Raw genomic sequence first — 19,894 nt, 5'->3', positions numbered from 1 at the left:
GCCCCATTCCCACCACACCCACACCCCTACCCCAACCCCAACTCCTACAGTGTTTGAATAGATTATATTCAAATGCTTTTGGACAATAATTTTTGCTTGCTTACCAAGAACCAGAAAATAAGTAAGAAAACCACTTATTTTCCTTCATACCAAACACAGCCTTAATATAAACTCCTATTCTATTTATTTTTTCTCATTTTTTAACAGAAAGACATGAAATGGACATCATTAATGCAGGTTTTAATGACGGACCAGAGTAAGACTAACAAAACAAAGAGGTATCAAGCAGTTGCAACTTGCAACAAACACCGCACGCACAGCCCAGCCCAGCCATTCGGAGAACAGTTCATGTTGTGGTGGGATTAACATTTCACAGAATGTCCTGCATCATAAATGTACCTAAAATAGCTGCAGGTTACATTAAATAATTCTAGATCCTCTAGAGCACTTCAAATACTAGACTTAAAAGTAATAGCAGCTAAATGCAATTCAAATCCAAGTGAAAGGACAATTATCACTCCAACTGTGAGTGATACTCCTCCATTAACTAAAAAGGCGACAACTTTCTCACACTAATCAACACACCCTCCTTAAACAATGAGAAACCCTGCTATCAACTTCTACCATCCACATCAAACCCAGCTCCAGTCCAACCAGGTGCTGCTGAACCTCTACCTTTAGGCACTATTCCGATTCCCTTTCCTCTTCCTTGGAGATTGATTTTCTTCTTACCTCTTGCTTCATCAAGAGAAGGCAATTGTTTTTGTCCATTTTCTGCTGCACTACTTCTAGCATTTCCTTCTTTCAATGTATTTCCAGATGATCCGCTCACCGATTCTTGTGTATCCTTAACTGAGGAAACATCTTGAGCCATACTGCTTTGTATAGGTACCACATGATTTTGATCCTGGAGACCACATATGGAAAAAGCCACCGGCATTGGTTAGGAGGTCATCTTAAGCACGAAACAAAACAAGCAATATATCACTGCGGTATGCCACGCTATCCATATCGTTCCAAATAAATTTCAAAAGTAGAAAGAAGAGCAATACAAGAAACTTTACAATTCATATACTTGATAGCAAAACATTTAATCGAACAGTTTTCCTATTAGTTTCTAGTTTTGGTACATGTTGTAATATTGCTGTCTGCAATATATTCTGCTCATAATCAGATGGAAATCGTTGTCTTTTCACCCATAGAGATGGTTCAGAGCTCTCTGTCTTTGCAAATACAAGATGTGAGACCAAATTACCCAACATCTAAGAGGCAAGGGGTAATTAGGTGCTTTTGAGAAATAGATAAGAGGACCGGTTGATAAAAAAAATGGATTAGAGGATTGGCCAAACTTGGGCTAGTTTGGGACATTTCTTAAGACCAAGTAGTTCGTAAGGTGCTCAGCGATCTGTAAGATCTGTTAGGGCTTAGAACGTTAGAGACAATATTGTTCAGGCTCTAAAATAAACCAAGACTAACATTGCTCCGATTTGGGATATTTCTTATGAAGCATCATCATGACAAGAAGATTTTTAAGAGAGAGTTCACCCCGGGGGATCGTGTGTTGTTGTTCAATTCAAGGCTCCAATTGTTTCCCAAAAAGTTAAAGTCAAAATGGTCGGGACCTTTTGAAGTCACCCAAGTGTTCCCACATGGAGCAATTGAACTTGTGTGCCCAATTGGTAATAGAATCAAGGTGAATGGGCAAAGAGTGAAGCACTACTTGGGCTCCCCCAATAAAGCAAAGATTATTGAGGTCATCTTCCTCAGTGAGCCATGAAAAAGGTAAGAACGTCGTGCCGCGACGAAAAATCAAGCGCTTCCTGGGAGGCAACCCAAGCTTTTACTTTCATATGTATATTGTTTTTACTATCGTGATGCTTTTAATGTGTGTTTAAGTGTGGAGGAATGAGAGGGAATACACTTGAAAAGGGAAAAATGGTAAAGTGTTCAGTGACAGCACCTGTAGCATCACTTGCGTCTCGCAGGTGGTGCATGCGAGTATCACCTGCGTCTCGCAGGTGATGCAGTTGAGAAGCTCAGAATTTCCAAATTCTCTGTCAGTAGTTGCGGACTGATGTCAGCACCTGCGGTTCGCAAGTAGTGTCTGAGACAGCACTTGCGTCTCGCAGGTGTTACAGGTAAGTGGATAGGCGTGAATCAGTCCACCCAACCCGACCTTTTGTTTTACATTTAATGTATTGGGGACAATGCATGCCTATTTTATTGGGGGTAGGGGTAGCTCATGTTTGATGTTTTGGATTATGGATATCTTTTTGGCGCTCTTGGGTTTTCCTTGCCAGTGTTCTTTCCCAAGAGTTTGTATTTTCTGTTGAACCTGGAATGTTTAGTTAGCATGGATTGTGTTGTTTTGTTTTGTTTTTTGTTTTAAGTATAGCAAAGTATCTTGACTTATATGATGATGGTCTGGTCAGTTTTTGGCATGTATGTTTTTCATCTTGTTTTGATAATATACCTCTCAAATATGGTTTTGGTGTGCATAAGTACTTAAAGGGATTAGCATAACTGAATTGACTCATTTGGAGACATATTGCTTACTGAAAAGTCATCTTTGGTTGGCCTTGAATTCTTGGTTGAGAAGTAATTAGAAAATAGTGAAGTAATCCATGTTCCATGTGTTGTGAGGTGTTGTCATTCAAGTCTTGTACATAATTGTGATCTAGAACTTGCCCGAAAAGTATCTCAAGGAGAAATCCTAAACTACACTTTGTTTGAAAGAGGATATTAGGATTTCTTTGAATCCTTACTAAGCCTCAAATTTCTACCCATTGCATGTTTTTCCTTAGTCAACCCCTGTTTGAGCCTTAGTTCTTTTTCTTTTGGTGACAACCTTATTACAAGTCTTAACCTTTTGTTCATATTGACTCATCTTTTGGCACCCTATCTCCCTAAGTGATTCTGAAACGCAAAATTCAGCCAAAACGCCTAAGTTTGGGGGTGGCGATTGGCAATTGGTGATGTGGAAGTGATTAAAAGGTGAGAAGGCTCTCTTAAAAAAAAAAAACAAGTGTGTTTGTATATAAATAATCTTTTTGTAAATAAAGGTTGTGACTAAAGGAATAGATGTGATTCAAAGCTTTGAATAATTGTGTTGACTAAAGGGATGACTAATGACTGGTATGAAAAGATGGAGACATAAGCGAATTTTGTGAAGAAAGCGTGTTTGGTATTTCTTAGGGATGTTTCAAGGCACTCTTACCCAAAATGCATCCTACCTTGACCTTAAACCTTCAATACAACCCTCACAAGTCCTAATTGATTTTGAGCAAGGTGTGTTTACATTAGTGGAGAAATACTTTAAGGGCAAGCTTATGGTATTGCATTTGTGCACTTGTACATGTTCGTTGTGAGTGTGAGTTATTATCTTCTTCCTCGTCCTTTGTCCCATTTGATGTTGTGAATATGTGTGTTTTGGGACTTTCATTGGTCTTTTGTGAGGGTACAAAGCTTAATAAAAGAATTGTTTCTTAGCTTAGAATTTGAAGTCACTTCTTTAAAGCTAATAAGATTGTGTCACCAAGTCAAGCGATTAGTTAATGCATAACCTTTGATTGAATGCACCATGTTTTGCAAAAAGAAGAATGAGGGGTAGTCATACCTTAAATGCATGCTTGTAACTGATCGTTATCACTATCATAGCCATTACTACCTTTGAAATACTTGAACATTTGTCATGTGCTATAGTTTTATTTGAGTTGCTTGAGGACAAGCAAGAGTCTAAATTTGGGAATGTTGATGTGCCGTGAAATTACGACACATTCAATGCAAATCCTTTAGACTTTTGTGACTCTTCAAGGGCTTTTGGTGTTACTTTTCTTGTGTTTTTGTCGTTTTGTAGGATAAGATGTTAGGAGAGTATAACGGAGCAAAATGGAGCAAAACAGGCCAAGGATGAAGAAAAGCATGACCTGCAGTTCGCAGGTCATACATGCGAGACGCAGAAGGTGACAGTCATTTTGGGCAAATTGGAAATTGGAAGCAACACCTGCGAGACGCATCTTGTGCCGCAGATGCTGTCACTCCTTCAATGAAGAATGCTCCACCTGCGAGAATGTAGCGTAATCTGCGGTTCGTAAGTTAAACTTGAGACACCATCTACGGTTCGCATGTGATGCACGCGGGGGTATTTTTGTCCAAAGCTGGTGCACATTTTTGGGATGTTATAAATACACTCCTAGGGTTTTGAAAAAGACATTCATTATTCAGTTCTTGTCTCTTAGTAAAAAAGCATTAAATAGTTGTGGTTGGAGCTTTAAAAAGGAGAATCTTCCACTTTTTGTTGTCTTCTTCCATAAAAACTTTGTAAGCTTTATGAATACTTTATTTATCTTTGTCTTTTACTTAATGGAAATGAGTAGCTAAACCCATTAGCTAAGGTTGTGGGACCAAATGTGTTAGTTATGTAATTGGGTTTCATATTCATACTTCATTTTATATGTTAAAGATGTTTTCTATTAACTCTTCAAACTCTAATGTCTTTTAATGGTTGCAAATATTACTTGTGCCTATTCACTTGCATTTTGCTTGGAAAAGAAAGTGTAAGTTAGGAAAAGAGTTAATAGCAATAATTTGGGGTTTTACACCCATCTAATAGCTTGAGCTAGGAATAGAAAAGCTATTTGAGACTAAATGAGTGTTCTCATGTGCAACATTCTAAGGCTTGGAAAAGCTTAGTGATGAAATTTGCTAATTTAGTTGGAAGACCTTTAGCAAGAACGTAGTAACCCATGGTCTATTACATCTACGCATATAAATGAGTTGAGTTGATACCCAACCGCATTACTTTCCATTAGAACCATAACCTTAGTTCCTTTACCAGTAGTTCACATTTTATAGCAACAACTCTTAGTCATTAATGACCAAACTTCAAACCAATTACTATTATATTCTTCTCTCCCTTGAAATATAGACTAATAGTCGAGCATTACACTTAATAAGTATATTTCTTGATTGTATTCTCTGTAGGATTCAACCCCAACCTTGTTGGGTTCTATTTTTGACAACGACCGCTTACTCCAAATATTAAAGGTGTAATTTGGGTGTAACAGTTCTGAAATGGATCCATCTATCAGACCAAGCTTGTTCTTGGTTGATAAAGCAATGATGATACCCCAACTCCATCCAGCATAACCTCTTCCATCAAAGACTGAGTTCACCAACCGCATTCCTCGTGAATCTGATGGATGAAGATAGTAGGGGTTTGAAACATCAACAACTGTTGTATTCACAATCTACTGAGCAACAATTTCTTTGTTTGTTTGGTTTTCATTTTCATTTTGAGGCATGATGAATGTTGATGTTGAAATAACAAGAAAGATGAATAAAAAAGCAGAATCGAAGGAAGAAAATTCTTCTACTGCTCTGATACCATGTAGGTTTTTAGAGATAACAATATGAGAAAATTTTCTTGTGTATTTTTTCCTCTGATGAACAGTGTGTATATATACAATAAATGAAGGAAAATGACATCTCTACTCCTAGACAGCTGTCCTATACATATTGGTTGTCCTATAACAGAAAATTCTTATCTAGGAAAATAATAGTACACAATATTTACTAGGTATATTATCTGAAAAAAGTAATTGTGTTGTGCTCATGTATTGGGCCAGAAGACCAAGTACGTTTGGGCCCATTCTGTGCATCTCTAATCTTTTATCCTTGGGCCCAATATTTTGTAAGAGCCCAGACGAATTTGTCCACTTATCATCACATACTCTTTCATCCTGCAAGTTCGATACAAACGATATACTCAGAGCTTTTGCCTTTGAAGCTTTAATGGAAATGTCATCTGAATGTTCAAGTTCAAGTTCATCATCTTCAATACCTTTATTGGGTACATGCCATCGTGTTGAGTTGCGGCCTTAAGTGTTAATCGACGTGTTTTGATATCAACTATTACAGATTGACTGGAAAGACCAACCCGAAAGAAGTAGTCTGTTTGGGTAAGATGAGTCCATTCAGCTTATAAACTCATTAATATGTCTCTTTTTAATCAATGAGAGATAGTTAATACTATAACGGTTCACTTTTCACGCGGCAGTTAAGACATAAAAGGCTACTACGAACTCGTTGGTGCTCTTTCGGACTTATTTTGAAAAGAGTTGCCACCTAATTTTTAGGAAATTAGAAAAAACCGATTTTGAAGGGTTTATTCAAATACAGTGAAAAATTCTTTCGTAATCCAGAGTTCTAGGTAAGGGTTCTAGTGATTCCCTGGGGAAGGTGTTAAGCACCTTAGTATTAAGGATCCGTAGAATACGGTTGACCTTCGAGCTTCAATGTGTGATTATGTATAAATTGCTTATGTTTTGTTTAGTTTCCCGTATAAAAATACTGTCATGGCATATCATTTTGGCTTTAAAAGAGTTAAACAAATTCCCTTTAAGTAAGGGTACTTTGAGTTTGGATTTAAAATATCCGGGTAAAAATAATATTATCTTTTTATTTATAAGGATAGTATACCGGGTGTACCCCGTCTAAAACGAATGCCTTTTGTTTGTATATAAGAAAATATCTATGTATATGTACAGCCTTTATTTAATTCGTACATTATTCACATTTTATCTCTTCAGTAAACTATTATCCTCAGAACTATTTTCCCAAACTCGGGTTTTGAAGGAAATTCCACTTATTTGAATTCATTAAGTTGGGTCTAGCCCAAATATTTCTTTTACTTTCCTTTCTTAGATTTCTCAAATTAAAAAAAAAAAAATGCACTTTTAAGGAGGTATTAAGAAACAATCAATCTTTTGCAACATAAATATACTTTCGCTTTTATTTATTTTAATCAAGTGGAATAAAACTCTTTTATCATTTTGGATATAGTTTTGAAACATTGTCTGCCCAAATCCTAGGTTCTAACCTGTTGGGGTTTCAATATATATACAAGTGTACTTGCATGTTCACACAGAAAATAATGTAAAACTATACTACTACAAGAAGGGGAAGAAAAGTTTAGCTTTTTACGGCCTTGGGCCCAAATCATTCAGCAGCCTTATTCTTGTTCTTCTATGCTCTTCTGATCCTTCATCCGAGTTGTCGGGCCTTCAACTTTACTTCACTTCTGTCTTTGGTAGAATCTCATCTCGCAGACCCATATTGATTAGATGTACCTCGCAAGAGTAAAATGAAAATAGTTAGTCAATTGATACGCCACCCCATAGGGTGACGTTTATGAATATAAATAATAATATCCCTCGGACCGTATCAAACTTTGGGAGCTTTGATTACGAAGGCTCAAACTCACGGTTCTGAATATGGCAAAGGAACCTGAATCATGTCGCTGCTGCAAACTAGTGACCATTCTAGTTGCCTTGACAGGCGCATGTCAGTTCCTACCTCATGATATCAATGTGAGAGCATCCTTCCCCAAACCGAGGGATAGCCTTTCCGGACAAGGCATGGCCTCAAAAAATATTTTTTTTTATTGGCCCAAGTGTAGTATCGTATTCATATCAGTGATCTTTCACCAATTATAAGGATCTATTCTTTCTTAACAAAACAACAACTATTTCTGATCGAGGTAGCATCTGCTCATTTTTATGAAACAAAGCAGCAGCACAGAACTGAAATGCAGCGACAATTTCCCATTAGAAATGGAAATCTACCAGCCCCCGAAGAACATAACAACTTTCGTCAAGTGTAGTATTTGTTCCAACCTGTTAATTATGGGCCAAAATGCAGTGGAGTGGTAGGCTTTAAAACGCAATAGGGATGGCCTTAAATCTGCCCAAAATACAACATCAATTTGCCTTTAATAGCAGCAACAAATGGCCTTAAGGATGCAGTAGATATGTGAATATTTCGGCCCCAAAACACGACAGTAAGAGGCTCCAAGGGATGTAATAACTTGGCTCAAGAATTTTAGAATACTTTAACTCAAATCTGCCTCAATAGTGCAGCAACAATTTGTCACATAGTGCAACAACAGTTTGGCAAAACTGCAGCAGTAATATCAATATAACAGCTGCTCTTAAAAATAGCATAGCAACAAACACAGCAGTCTCGCATCCAGATGCAGCCACAAGTTGGCTTGAAGTTTCAAATGCAGCCACAATGTAAGAGCAGCTAAAGTTTGCATCCATATGCAGCCACAAAATGGCTCATAACGCAACAGAGATGGGCTCAAAAGTGCATCAACTACACAGGAACTTATGCCTCAAAAATGCAGCAGCAGAGCAGCTCAATAAGGCAATAACAACATCAATGTACAGTAGCAGTTAAGCATAGCAAGGTGCAGCAGCAGGTGCATCACTTTGCACCACCAAAATGCAGCCTCTCAAGAGCCTCAAGTGCAGCCACTGTTTTACCTCAAAGTAGGGTAATGAACTAACCAGTGTGTCTCAAATGTAGCATGGTAGCTCAATCAATACAACAGAACAGCAGCAACAGTGTGTTCTTTGAGTTCAGAAAACATCAACACAACATAGCAGCAACTATTCTTGTGACCAACAATGTCTCAAGTACATTTGGGGTGAAAACTCACCAGTTCATACAAAAGAAGAGGGGGGTGAAGAATGAGTATCAAGAAATTCATCAATTTAATAATCATTTTGCTTAGTTAAATCAGGAAAAGAAAGTTGCTAAGATCTTCAAAACAAAAAAAAAAAAACAAAAAAAAAAAAGATTTTTGACAGTACTTCTCCAAGCAACTCAGTAATCAACATTTTTATAACACTAATCAACATTCAAATACCAACATCCTAACACATCGATCACTGGAAGCTAAGTAGACTTGTAAATTTATTGACAATTATTCAGGTCTTAAACTGGAGCCCCAATCCAGACCTCATAAATATAATAGAGTTAGGTTCATTATTAAACATATAAGAGGAAAGAGAGAGCTAGATATTATTCATAAAGTAGCTGCTTCTTGCCAGTTAAAGTGGGTAGCAAAGGTTTGAAAAGTTGACATTCAATTGATATTTGAACACATTAATCCTTTAGACATATTCAACTCATCTCCAATGTTCAAGATACTTCAAATTCTATTCTTTTTTCATTGCTTGGTCAAACAGTGAAGGCCCCAAACTTAAACTAATATTCCTTCATGTACATTAGTGATGAAATAAGGTTGGAAGAGTGAATGCACACAAAACTTCCTCTTTACTACTTAACCTGAAACACATAAAAGCTGAACTGAAGTAGGGCTGTAAATCAAATCATGCTTTACACTCATAAAACTAAAATAGTCACAAAATTAACCAACTAACTAGGCTGAATTCAAACAAACAGATTTGAACTTCTCAGAAAAAAGGGGCATCAAGCTTTGAATCATATTGGCAAACTGAAATATTCCACAACCAATTGAAGGGACTAATCTGAATGAGATTGACATAACCATTTTAGAAGCGTATTTGCTGGTCCCCATTAAAATAAGGCTGTCACAATATCACTAATTAATTTCAGTTAATCTTTTGACATTGGAACCCAACAAAGAGGGCAAATCACCTCAAACCTCCTTTAGAGACCTAAGGAAAAACTTCAAAACACTTAGAGACCTAAGGAAAAACATACAAAAGTCAGTCAAAACACTACTGATTTTAAAATTCGAATCCAAAACTATCACCTGCTTGTTCATTTAAAAGGGGAATACTTGGATTTCTTTTCTTTTTTAATTTAACATTTAATTTCTTTTTTTAATTTTATTTTAATTTATTTTCTTTTCTAAATTTTTTACTATTATTTAATTTCTTTTTTTATTTTTGCTTTTTAATTAGTATTTTTTAATATATATTTTTCTTTTTATAGAATTTATACAATTCCCCTTATAATTGCGCGTATTTTTTTTAGTTTTTTTATTTTATTCATTTAGCATAACCGTGTTAATATTTCAATTTTTGAAACTACATCTCTTAATATTAGAAAGAATGAGTCATTAACAAACTTGGCATATAATAAGTGACGTTATTAAAGTAGTAAGAATGAGGTTATAGACTTATATTTTCCCTCTCTTTTGAATTATAGGATCTTATGTTACGTTGAAACGTACTTTATGTAAGTTTGACATAAGAGTATTATGTTAAAAAAATTCTTTTGGATTTTTAATTTAGGTTATATTTTCGATTTTAAAAATATTTGCTTTAGTACTATTGACTTGTTATTTCAGCATGTTGTTTATTTTTCACTTACATTTGATAGAATTATTGTCAAACATTTGAATAGTGTTATGGCATTATATTTATAAATATTCTTTTTGTCAAACATCCAATCCCATGATGTTTTACTTTTAAGTTTTATAATCAATTAAAATTTAAATATTATTAATTTGAAATTATATATCAATTATTTTTACAATATTAGTTACAAATGTATGATTATTAATTAACATATTTTCAAGAAACAATGTATTATTAGATAACTAATTTAATATCATTTATAAAGGCACATATTTTTTAAATATTAATTTTAATTTTTTTTATAATGAAATTTTATTTTTAAATTAAACTAGCTGTAATTACACTTGTGCAACCAAACAAAACATGCTTGTTATTACACCGTAATTACGTTATATCAAACAAACAGAGATAGTAATTACACCAATTCCAATTACCTATTCTAATGAACTTTAAAAGAGGGTAAGCAGCTAAAAAATGGAAAAAGAGAAAAAAAAAAAAAAAAAAAAAACAGAAACCAAAGACCCATCCTTAGTTAAATCAAAACCTGAAATGAGGAGTAAATCTTAATAAAGGCACTAGCAGACAAGAGCCTAAAACTTGTTAGGAAACACAAGAGGAGTGTTTACACTCCTCTTATTGAAGGAAAACGGGTCAAACCAGATCTGAGATTAATAACCATATTTTGACCAAATATTTCTAGTCAAGCAAAACTCCTAAGCATAGTGAAACATTTTCAGAAGACTCTCAATCACACAAGAACACAACTAGCAAGACTGGAACATATCATTCATACTTGACCATTCATGATTTAATAATCACTTCTTATAAACTAATACTAGGCTGCTAAAGAGTTCAAACTCCTAATAGTACCAAAAACCAAAGAGATACAGGTTAAACCTACTGGATATAAACAAATGGAAGGAAACAACCAAAATAAACACAAACATGCCAACAGAACTAAACGAAAATGAAAGAAAAGGAGGGATAATCACTTCTCTAATCTCAAAACAGAATTACGATTAAACTAACATACACAAACTCAAAAAAAGAGTCACAAAAACTGAAATAATGAAACTAAAGCAAAACTAAGACGAGGAAGAGAATTACCTTTTTGTCGAGCAGCGACGGGGGCGACGAGAGTCTACGAACAAAATTTCACCCGAATCGTTCCGACGAACGGAAACGACTTTCAAAAATTAAACATGAGCGAGAACTTCGTCTTAACTCAATGGCTTAGTCGGGTTTCTGAGTGTTCTCACTCTTGGAGGTTGTCAAAAACTCCATTGTAGGTGTGAAAACCCATTTTTTTATCTCTGAACTTATCCTCCTTAACAATGAAGAGAAGGGTTTCTTTTTATAGAAAACCCAAAAATGAAGTTTGACCGTTCCAATTGAAGATTCAAAATACCAAACTTACAAGAGAAGGTAAGCAATATCCAATGCAAATTAAAAAGAAAAGTATAATATATACAGTTACCGTTGACAATGAGCTGGATGTGTACATTTGTACAGAGAACCTAGGGTTCTGTCCGTTGCCTCTATATGTTTTTTTTCTCTTTTTTTCTTTTTTCTTTTTTTCTTTTTTTCTTTTTTTTTTTTTCGAAAGAAAATGAAACGCTGATTGGGTTCTTTTGGAAATTAAGGAGTGGAGTGCGCTGGGCTGGGGAATTGGCAATTGGGCTGAAAAAATAAAGAAAAGGGGCTGAACTTTTGGGATTCTAAAAAGGCAAACTTACAGGAATAGCTACCATAAGATTGGATGTAACCAACTATAGCTGCCATTCCAATATTACAGCTCGTAGCTAATATTATGGCAAAATACGTATTAATTTTGGTGTATTTGGAATTCTTCAAATACACGGATATGTGGCATGTAACGTGTATGATAAAAACAAATCCCTGGATATTAGGCACTAGTCATGTGTTTAATATGGAAAGGTGAAATTAAATATTTTACAATCTCTTCCAGCAAATTAGAATCCCATTAATAACACGTTTCTCCTTCTCTCTCTCCTTATTCTTCTTAGTAACGTAAAATCAATCTTCAAAAACATTCAAAACACAAGGAACTTCAAAAACAGAGTTTTTGATGACACAAAAGCAAATTTAGAGAAAATCTTTTACAAAACAAACTCACTGTACAAACAGTTGAAGTACCGCTTTTGGTGAGTTATGGTTTTGTGGTATTTGATTTTCGTTTTTATGTTTTATTATCTCCATTGTTATGTTTTTATATTTTAGGCAGTGATTTGTTCATCTCTATGTGTAGTGCCGTCAATTCATCAATGTGATTAAAAAAAATACACAGACAGACGACTTCGTGTATGTTTTTTTGGTGAATCAGAGATGATCTACATATTTGTTTGAACGTTTTGTTACAGCTTTTTTTGAATGTTTTGTGAGCTTGTATTTGAACAAATGAAGACTGATTATCATTACTGTGTATTTGAACAAATGAAGAGCTGATTATCATTAATGCGTATTTGAACAAATGAAGAACTGATTTTCAGGTATTTGAACACCTTTGGGTATGTGCTGTTACACCTAGGTGTGTATTTGAACAAAGGAGGAACTGATTTTGATGTATCTGAACACTGGTTTTGTATGTTTTGTTACAACTAATCGTATTTGAACAAATGAAAAACTGATTTTCATGAATTTGAACACATTTGGGTATGTGCTGTTACACCTAGGTGTGTATTTGAACAAAGGAAGAACTGATTTTCATGTATCTGAACACCTTTTTGGTATGTTTTGCTACACCTAACTACATACACCAAACTACATACACAGACAGACGACTTCGTGTATGTTTTTTTGTGAATCAGAGATGATCTACATATTTGTTTGAATGTTTTGTTACAGCTTTGTTTGAATGTTTTGTGAGATTGTATTTGAACAAATGAAGAACTGATTATCTTTACTGTGTATTTGAACAAATGAAGAGCTGTTACATCTAGGTGTGTATTTGAACAAAGGAAGAACTGATTTTCATATATCTGAACACTGGTTTTGTATGTTTTTTTACAACTAACTGTGTATTTTGAACAAATGATGAACTGATTTTCATGTATCTGAACACTGGTTTTATATGTTTTGTTACACCTAACTGTGTATTTTGAACAAATAAAAAACTGATTTTCATGTATCTGACCACTGGTTTGTATGTTTTGTTACATCTAACTGTGTATTTTCAATAAATGAAGAACTGAATATCTAACTGTGTATTTTCATAATTTGTATATATTTTTTATGTGTTGATTTTATCCATTGTTAGTTGTTTTCTAGAATAATCCCATATTTTATTTGATAATATATTTCAGGAAGTTACCAAGCATATTGAATTCGGTTGCAGGAAAATGTCGTCTATATCTTCATTAATTAGACACTGTGGTACTTGGAATAATGAGAACCATTATGTGAATTTCAAAATCGATGCTGTTGTTTTCAAGGAGTATTCAACATATATATGGATTTGTTACAGACAATTGCAACACAGTTGAAGTTAGACACGTCCGGAATAAAATATACATCAAATACATGGTGGAGGGTAGTGATATGCCGATGGAAATACACAATGATATGGGTGTCGAGTTTACGCGGATTTGAAGAAAGAGAATAAACAGTTAGCAATGTATCCTTTGTGCATAACTAGTAATGATAAAAGCCTTGACAACTGTGTATCTGATGAAAGTTGTATTCAAGGGGAGATTTTGCAACTTGGATACACAAGTCAGTTCGATTCTATGAAAACAGTCGGGTGTGTAGACTTTATGCCTTCAAGTTATATCAAGGATGTCTTGTGTTTGAAAAAGACACCAATCTAATTATCGAAGACAAAAACCAAAAAGAGGTTGTTGTTGATCAAGTCTACAAGGACAAAAATACATTAAAGGCTGTGATGGCAAATTATGCAATTTCACATAGGTTCAATTTTCGTACGGAGAGGTCTAATGCAATAAGGTACGGTCAAAGGTCTTATAGTGTGTATAATGTTATGTATTTATATTGTATAAGTTGATTTATTCAAATATTTTGTTTTATCAGAAATTGTGCTATGTATTTAACTGTTCTATCATATTATATGCCTTTTATTGACTGATGTTTTTTTACTTCATGTATTTATGTTGATCTGTGTATTTGCACACATCGTGTGTGTGTCCGAAGAATGTAATTGGAAATTCAGGGCATCAAGTGTTGGGAAATCAGAAATGTTCTTAGTCAGGGAGTTCCGTGACAAGCATACATGTCCGCTAAAGGATAAAGTGTATTCGCAACGGCATGCCACAAGTTGGTTAATAGGAGGGATTGTTAAACCAAAAGTAGCCAACCATAAGAGGAAATACACACCTAATGACATAGCGGATGATGTATTGAAGGACCTTGGCATGGATGTGTCTTACATGGTCGCTTGGCGGAGCTAAAGAGAGGCTATGAAGGACTTAATGGGTGAGCCAGCAGAATCATACAATAAGTTACCCAGATATCTATATATCATGGATAAAACATATCCTGGGTCGCATATACGAATGCGCAAGTCCCATTGTTATACCCCATTTAAACGGGTTAAATTAGAGTACAACATATTGGAGATTCCTATTTTGCTTTATTTTAGGAGTCGCCACCTAATTAATTTAATGGTGAATTAGGACACCTATTTTATTAACTAAGGCAAAGCCTAACTATACCTCTGTTAATGGTCTGCTTAATTTTAATTCTAGGTAAGGGTTCTAGATTATCCTAAAGGGAAGGGGTTAGGCATCATTTAGAATCCGTTAACTACGGTTACCGACCAAACTTAGGTTAATTAATTAAGATTATATATAGCTTAAAATTTTAAGAGAAAAAGGGGATAAGTATTGTTAAGGCTTTGAGTAAGTATAAGAATGTTGCTTAGAATAAGATTTAGGAGAATATAATAATTTGCATAAAAGAGGATTTTAAATGCTATTTAAAATAAATTTTATAAATGTCGTTAGGATTTAAAGAAAATGTAATAATGTTGCTTAAAATAAAATTTACAGAGAATAATGACTTGCATAAAGATGACTTTAAAAGGGATATTTAAAAACAAGATTTATAAAGATTGTTAAAGAAAGAGTATAATAGTGCTATTTAGAATAATACTTATAAATATTGCTAAGGCTTTAAAAAAAAATGCAATTTAGAATAAGGCTTGTACCAAATATAATAATCTTGCGTAAAAGGAAACTTCAAATGCCATTTAAAATAAAACTTATAAATATTACTAAGGCTTTAACTAAAAATGCTATTTAAAATAAAATTTGCATAAAATATATAAGTAGAAGAAAGTGAATTTATGCAGCGTTTTAATAAATATTTGAGATAATTCAAGTGGTGAGGTATTAATTAGTTTTGCATTTCAGGAATATAAACAAAAATACAAAAATAGCTAGTGTGAGTTTTCTTTATTTTATTAACTATATTTTAAAATATGTCTGATTGACTTAAACTTGAAGAGTTATTTATAAAATATATTTGAGTTTATATTTGCGTAATTTGATTTTCTAAGATAGTAAGAATAAAGTACGATTCTTTTAACTCAAAATATGTGTTCATACTATTTTAAAAAATCAATTATAATAAAAAATAAAATCAAAATATTATATATGCTATAAATAATTTTAACATAAATAGAAGAAAATGTAACCTGCGGAATCAACTATTGGTTTCCTTAGATTAACTACCCATCATTCTAAAACCTATCATACTAATTCCCTATAATTCAACTAAGCTAAGAAAAACAAACCACGAAAAGGATTAGTCAAATAATATAAGTTAACTGCACAAGAAATAAAATAGAGGCATAAAATAAATTAAATGGGCTCAGCCCATTTTCGGACTGTTAGTCATGCTGCTGTTGGAATGGGCTCAGCCCATTTTTTAAAGGCTGCTGCGGATCTGTTTTGCTGCTGTTGGGCCTCGGCCCAGCAGAAATTTTATGCACTGCTGCGGATGGGCTGGACACGGAGAAGATTTCGTTGGGCTTTTAGCCCAACACCGAATATGGGAGACGAACGAGTCCCTCAGACTCGTATGCGGTGGTCATGCAAAAATGAAAGGAAAAGGAATTAGTATATAATCGATGAATAATGTTAAACATGTAAAATATAAATTTAAAACAAATCAACAGATTATCTATATATTGTGTATACTCAAATATATTCCATATATACACATTCATGCACAATATACTTGCAATGCCCAGACACATAAAATGCTAAAAAAACGGACACAGCATCATCAAACATTCGTGCAATTTCTTGCTTTTAGCTGGAGAAAAATGTACTTCGACTCATGCTTTGAAAGAATGTATTTCGATTCATTACGGCACCAACAAAATGATCAAAAGGATATAAAACGCAAGAGCATTCACACATCAAATGCTGGAAATAACAGTTGGTCATTGGAAACATTTAGACAGAAATAGGAGGGGAACATATGATTCAAACAGGCCATTAACTGTAGCAGAGTTATTAATCCTCGCACATTCCAATTTTATGCTTCAGCTCTGTGCATTTTCTATGCGCTACACAGGCCACTTAATCCTATACTTAAATGTTCCTGAAGGCATGTTATTAACTACATGAAAGTTCTAAATGACAAATTAAGAGAAAACAGAGAACCCATATCCTCAACGCGGCATTCAACTACATTTTTTCTATCCTCCTTTCTTATTTCAAACTTCAGGTAATCAATAAAACATCGTTTATTCAAACTTCCATTAGGCAAATGGTGGCTGACTTTTGAAACGGTAATTACCACGACAACTACAGAATCTTTCCTTTATGACATATTGAGTAAACCAAATAGGATAGAAGAAAATAAGCACATGCTTGTACAGAATCGCGAAGTTGAAAAGTTGTGATCATACTAAGTTCAAAGTTGAAATCCTTGCTTATTTCTTCTTTAAACGAAACTGGATCCTAGCCATTCCCTTTACTTCCCAGAACAGATCTTAATACTTGAAACATATTTCAACGGGGCAGTCCATTTTAATAAACGTTTCGCTTAAGCTAAATACAGATGACATTTCAATACAATAGGAAAATGACAAATCACTTTTTAAATTGTCCAGGCGACAAATAAACTAATTCCAGTTTTCAGCAAAACAGGGATGGCGTATTTCAAATGCGATTTAGCACTACTGGTTTAGAAACCCTTTATGGTGTTACTAGTTCATTTAATCAGACCATAGTACCACATCTATCCTAGTAATAGAACAGCAGAACCAATAACAAAACCATATTTTAAGCAAACAATAGGCAGGAACTAGACCAATATGTGCCTTGCAGCCAAATTAAAAAAAAAAACAGCAACATCTAAATCTTACTACACAATAACTAACTGATTAATCATAACAAGAACATCACATAAATCATGAGGAACTGGAGCAAAACCAATATAATAGATGCTTAATATAGGCAGACCAGAGCCAACATAATACCTAAGGCGTATTTAACTAAACCAGCTAAAAACAACTAAATCATGCTTAATATATCAAGCTATAATGACACATAAGACACATTTGACTGCATGAAACTAAGCTAAGCTAATATACAAGATTCAATAAACTGATCTGAAACTAACATATAAACAAACATAATTATTAAACAAACTAGTACAAGGGGAATACATTTAGCTAACTAAATTAGCATACGTGGTTCTATTCTGGATAAAACTAAACTGAGCAAAATGTAGCTAACATACTTAAACAACCGAACTAATTTTAACACACATAGATATGCTAAGCTACTTAAACTAAACAACAACACACCAACGCAGTCAGCTGAACTACACAGAACATGGCTTAAACTGTATAAAATGAATCGACATAACGCAGAAGCATATCTAACTAAACATGAATCGAACTTAGCCTATAAACACATACCACGTATTAAACTGCTAAAACTGAAATCAACTAAAGGAAGAGTAGCTCACATACTTAAACAAACTAAACTACATTATCCTACTTAAACATGCTTAATCGCACAAACAGATTAACCCAGACTTATCTATCAAACTAAAAGGACTTAACTAAAATTAACATGCTTGAATCACGGAACAGTAGACTAAAATAATACAGAGCAACAAAATGCAGCAGAAATAAAATAGGGAACGGAGAATTACTTGCTTCGGGTGCAGCGAACAGGATGCGGGGGGTCTCCGATTCACTCGAACACTACCAAATCAAAGTTTACGATGCTCGGATTCGAAACAGTACCAAAGCAAATGAAAATAAAAATTGATTTTAGTATATTTTTTGGCTCAATATTAAAACGATGTTGCGGCTGCTAAAAGGATTGATAGTTTTAGGGCATTCTAGGCGGCTAAAGCCTGTATTTTTAGGAGATCTTATGGCGACCCCCAAAAAAAAAACCTCTTTCAACTGGTTAAGAAGCCGATATTTATAGGGCTCAGATTAGGGTTTTTTAGGGTTTGAAAATTGAAATTTTTGGGCGGGTTTTTGGTCAACAAACGTTAGGATGCTTTCTATGACAACGATCAGAGACAGAGATAAAGAAGACAAAACCCATTAAGGGTCTTCAGATCGACACAGGAAAAGGGAGGAAGAAGACGAACCTTCAATCGTCGACAATTGACCGAGGGGTACAAAACATTAATTCCCATTCCCGAATTTGGCCATGCATGGCCTGTGACCATGAAAGGGGACTGTAATTTTGCTGTTTATGGCGTTGAAGAGGAGGAGAGAGGAGCGGGAAGGGAGAGAAGAGAGAGAAGGGGAAGGGGTGCGGCTGAAGAACATGAAGGAACCCTAGGGATTGTTTTGTTTATTGGGGCGGGCCGGGTCAAAATAACCAATGGATTGGGTCGGACCAAAATGGGTAGTGGGCTGGTCGATTTAACATGTGGGCTAGGTGAATTAAAATATGGGCTGTTTGCAAATTTTAAAATATGGGCTGGTCCGAAAACATTGTTGTTGGTTGTGCTTTTAGATAAGAGACTCTTTAATTAAACTCGGTATTACCGCGTGCTAAAATACTACCTAATATGTAATTATCAGTGCTCAAATAACAATAAAATTTATGACGTCGTAACAGCCGTGCAATAATATTTTGAAAGGTTTAACAGTAAGTAAACGCTATTATTAAATTGTGCGAAAATAGATGCGATGCGCGCATAAGCTGATAAAATGCCGAAATGATAAAAATGCGAATAATAATAATACTGGTAGTAATAATAATAGCAATAATAATAATAATAATACTAATAATAATAGTGATAATAGTGATGAATAAAAATAGAAGATGATAATGTGACTACATTTACAACGGTAAAAAAATGCCAGTATTAGTAAAAGCCAATAATTATAATAAAAATATAAATAATTGTTGCTTAAATTACCAAAAATAGTAGAAATGTAAATAAATATTTAGGGAAGACGGGACAAAATCGGGTGTCAACACCCATGACAACGAGTTCCTTTATGTTTTTATAGCATTATATGCATTTATCAAGGGCTTTGAGAGTTGTAGACCCATTGTGGTAGTAGACGGGAGCCACCTTAAAACAAAGATACAACGGCACATTTGTTTCAATAAGCACACTAGACGGTGTAAGCTAAAAACACATATATATATTATGAAAATGAAATATTGTATTTATTAAATTTATAAATACATACTAATTTCTTTGTTTAAACGCAACCGAACGTGCAAGGTGCAATATACTTTAGCATAGCGGCGTGATAGAAGACCCCGAGAATGACAAGTCTT

At 34.3% G+C, this 19,894-nt stretch overlaps 1 protein-coding gene across 1 annotated transcript in view; it reads right to left on the bottom strand.

The window, feature by feature from the left end:
* Positions 1 to 595: 595 nt before the first annotated feature.
* LOC132065622 (uncharacterized) overlaps positions 596 to 19,894 on the bottom strand; it is a 98,822-nt gene continuing 79,523 nt past the window's right edge. Inside the window, exon 7 of the mRNA XM_059459100.1 lies at positions 596 to 907. Coding sequence (XP_059315083.1) covers positions 614 to 907 — 294 coding nt within the window. The 3' untranslated portion in view covers positions 596 to 613. The remainder of the gene's footprint in view (positions 908 to 19,894) is intronic.

The sequence above is a fragment of the Lycium ferocissimum genome, chromosome 7 (genome assembly GCF_029784015.1).
Source record: "Lycium ferocissimum isolate CSIRO_LF1 chromosome 7, AGI_CSIRO_Lferr_CH_V1, whole genome shotgun sequence".
Taxonomy (NCBI): Eukaryota; Viridiplantae; Streptophyta; class Magnoliopsida; order Solanales; family Solanaceae; genus Lycium; species Lycium ferocissimum.
Note: the sequence above shows the minus strand (reverse complement) of the source record. Positions and strands in the feature narration are given on the sequence as shown.